This window comes from Triticum aestivum, unplaced genomic scaffold (assembly GCF_018294505.1).
Source record: "Triticum aestivum cultivar Chinese Spring unplaced genomic scaffold, IWGSC CS RefSeq v2.1 scaffold4720, whole genome shotgun sequence".
NCBI classification, from domain to species: domain Eukaryota; kingdom Viridiplantae; phylum Streptophyta; class Magnoliopsida; order Poales; family Poaceae; genus Triticum; species Triticum aestivum.
The window spans coordinates 1-1,696 of NW_025260283.1; the positions used below are offsets into that span (position 1 = coordinate 1).

The window sequence follows — 1,696 nt, forward strand, 5'->3', positions numbered from 1 at the left end:
CTTTGATAAGTTGATCAAAGCATATAGTTTTATACAGACTTGCGGTGAAGCCTGTATTTACAAGAAAGTGAGTGGGAGCTCTGTAGCATTTCTGATATTATATGTGGATGACATATTACTAATTGGAAATGATATAGAATTTCTGGATAGCATAAAGGGATACTTGAATAAAAGTTTTTCAATGAAAGACCTCGGCGAAGCTGCTTACATATTAGGCATTAAGATCTATAGAGATAGATCAAGACGCTTAATTGGACTTTCACAAAGCACATACCTTGACAAAATTTTGAAGAAGTTCAAAATGGATCAAGCAAAGAAAGGATTCTTGCCTGTGTTACAAGGTGTGAAGTTGAGTAAGACTCAAAGCCCGACCACGGCAGAAGATAGAAAGAGAATGAAAGTCATTCCCTATGCCTCAGTCATAGGTTCTATAAAGTATGCCATGCTGTATACCAGATCTATTGTATGCCCTACCACTGAGTTTGGCAAGGGAGTACGATAGTGATTTAGGAGTAGATCACTGGACAGCAGGTCAAAATTATCCTTAGTGGAATAAGGATATGTTTCTCGATTATGGAAGTGAAAAAAAGGTTCGTCGTAAAGGGTTACGCCGATGCAAGTTTGACACTAATCTAGATGACTCTAAGTCTCGGTCTAGATACATATTGAAAGTGGGAGCAATTACCTAGAGTATCTCCATGCAGAGCATTGTTGACATAGAAATTTGCAAAATACATGCGGATCTGAATGTGGCAGACCCGTTGACTAAGATTCTCTCACAAAAAAAACATGATCACACCTTAGTACTCCTTGGGTGTTAATCACACAGCGATGTGAACTAGATCACTGAATCTAGTAAACCCTTTGGGTGTTGGTCACATGGCGATGTGAACTATGGGTGTTAATCACATGATGATGTGAACTATTGGTGTTAAATCACATAGCGATGTGAACTAGATTATTGACTCTAGTGCAAGTGGGAGACTGAAGCTGCGGATTTTTGAATGTATATATGTGAGTATGAGTCTATGAACTAAGGGAAATGCTGATTAGTTGCTATGCAATGCATGTGTTTACAATTTTGGATCTCTGGCAGTTTGAGGGCTGTTAAATCTTGGCTATGGAAGTATGGATGTTTCATCTATTCGATTCTAGTGTGAAATAGCCCCTAAAAAGACTGCAGAATGTGTTTACTCGCAAATTAAGCAAGGCAGGACTTAATCCGGAAATAACAGGTGATGGCCTACGTTCAAGAGGTCATCCTCTCCGACGACTCCAAACGGCACGATTGTGGCATTCAACTGAGCTGCCATCCTAACAAATTCAGTCTGGTCTGGCCAGAAAATCCTGTGCTCTTCACCCTACAATCCACAAGTTTAAATATAATAAGTTTATAATAGTAGCATTTACTTGACAGAATTCAAAGTATAAAATCCAAATCAAATTGTATTGTGTACCTTGCAGTGGATTGCCTCCCTGTAACCACCTGGGTAGAGGAGCACCAACTCCCCAGCTGCCAGCAACTCGTATATGTACTTGTAGGTCATGGGCACGCCGCCCCACAGGTTGAGGAAGTCGAAGAAGTCGTGTCCCTCCGACCACGTCTTCGTCTTCTTTGGGAACAGCAGCGGGTGTGCAATGCCACGGACGACAGCCTTCTTGTGCCGCATGAACTCCGCGGCAAGAGAGATGAGCT

General features: G+C 41.4%; 1 protein-coding gene across 1 annotated transcript; it reads right to left on the bottom strand.

Moving 5' to 3' along the window:
• Window positions 1-1,034: 1,034 nt before the first annotated feature.
• Window positions 1,035-1,690, bottom strand: LOC123177764 (acyltransferase-like protein At3g26840, chloroplastic). Its single transcript, XM_044591306.1, has 2 exons — window positions 1,458-1,690; window positions 1,035-1,361 (listed from the first exon to the last, which is right to left on the bottom strand). The coding sequence occupies exons 1-2, from the start codon at window positions 1,668-1,670 to the stop codon at window positions 1,218-1,220; spliced, it is 357 nt and encodes a 118-aa protein (XP_044447241.1). The 5' UTR covers window positions 1,671-1,690; the 3' UTR covers window positions 1,035-1,217.
• Window positions 1,691-1,696: the final 6 nt, after the last annotated feature.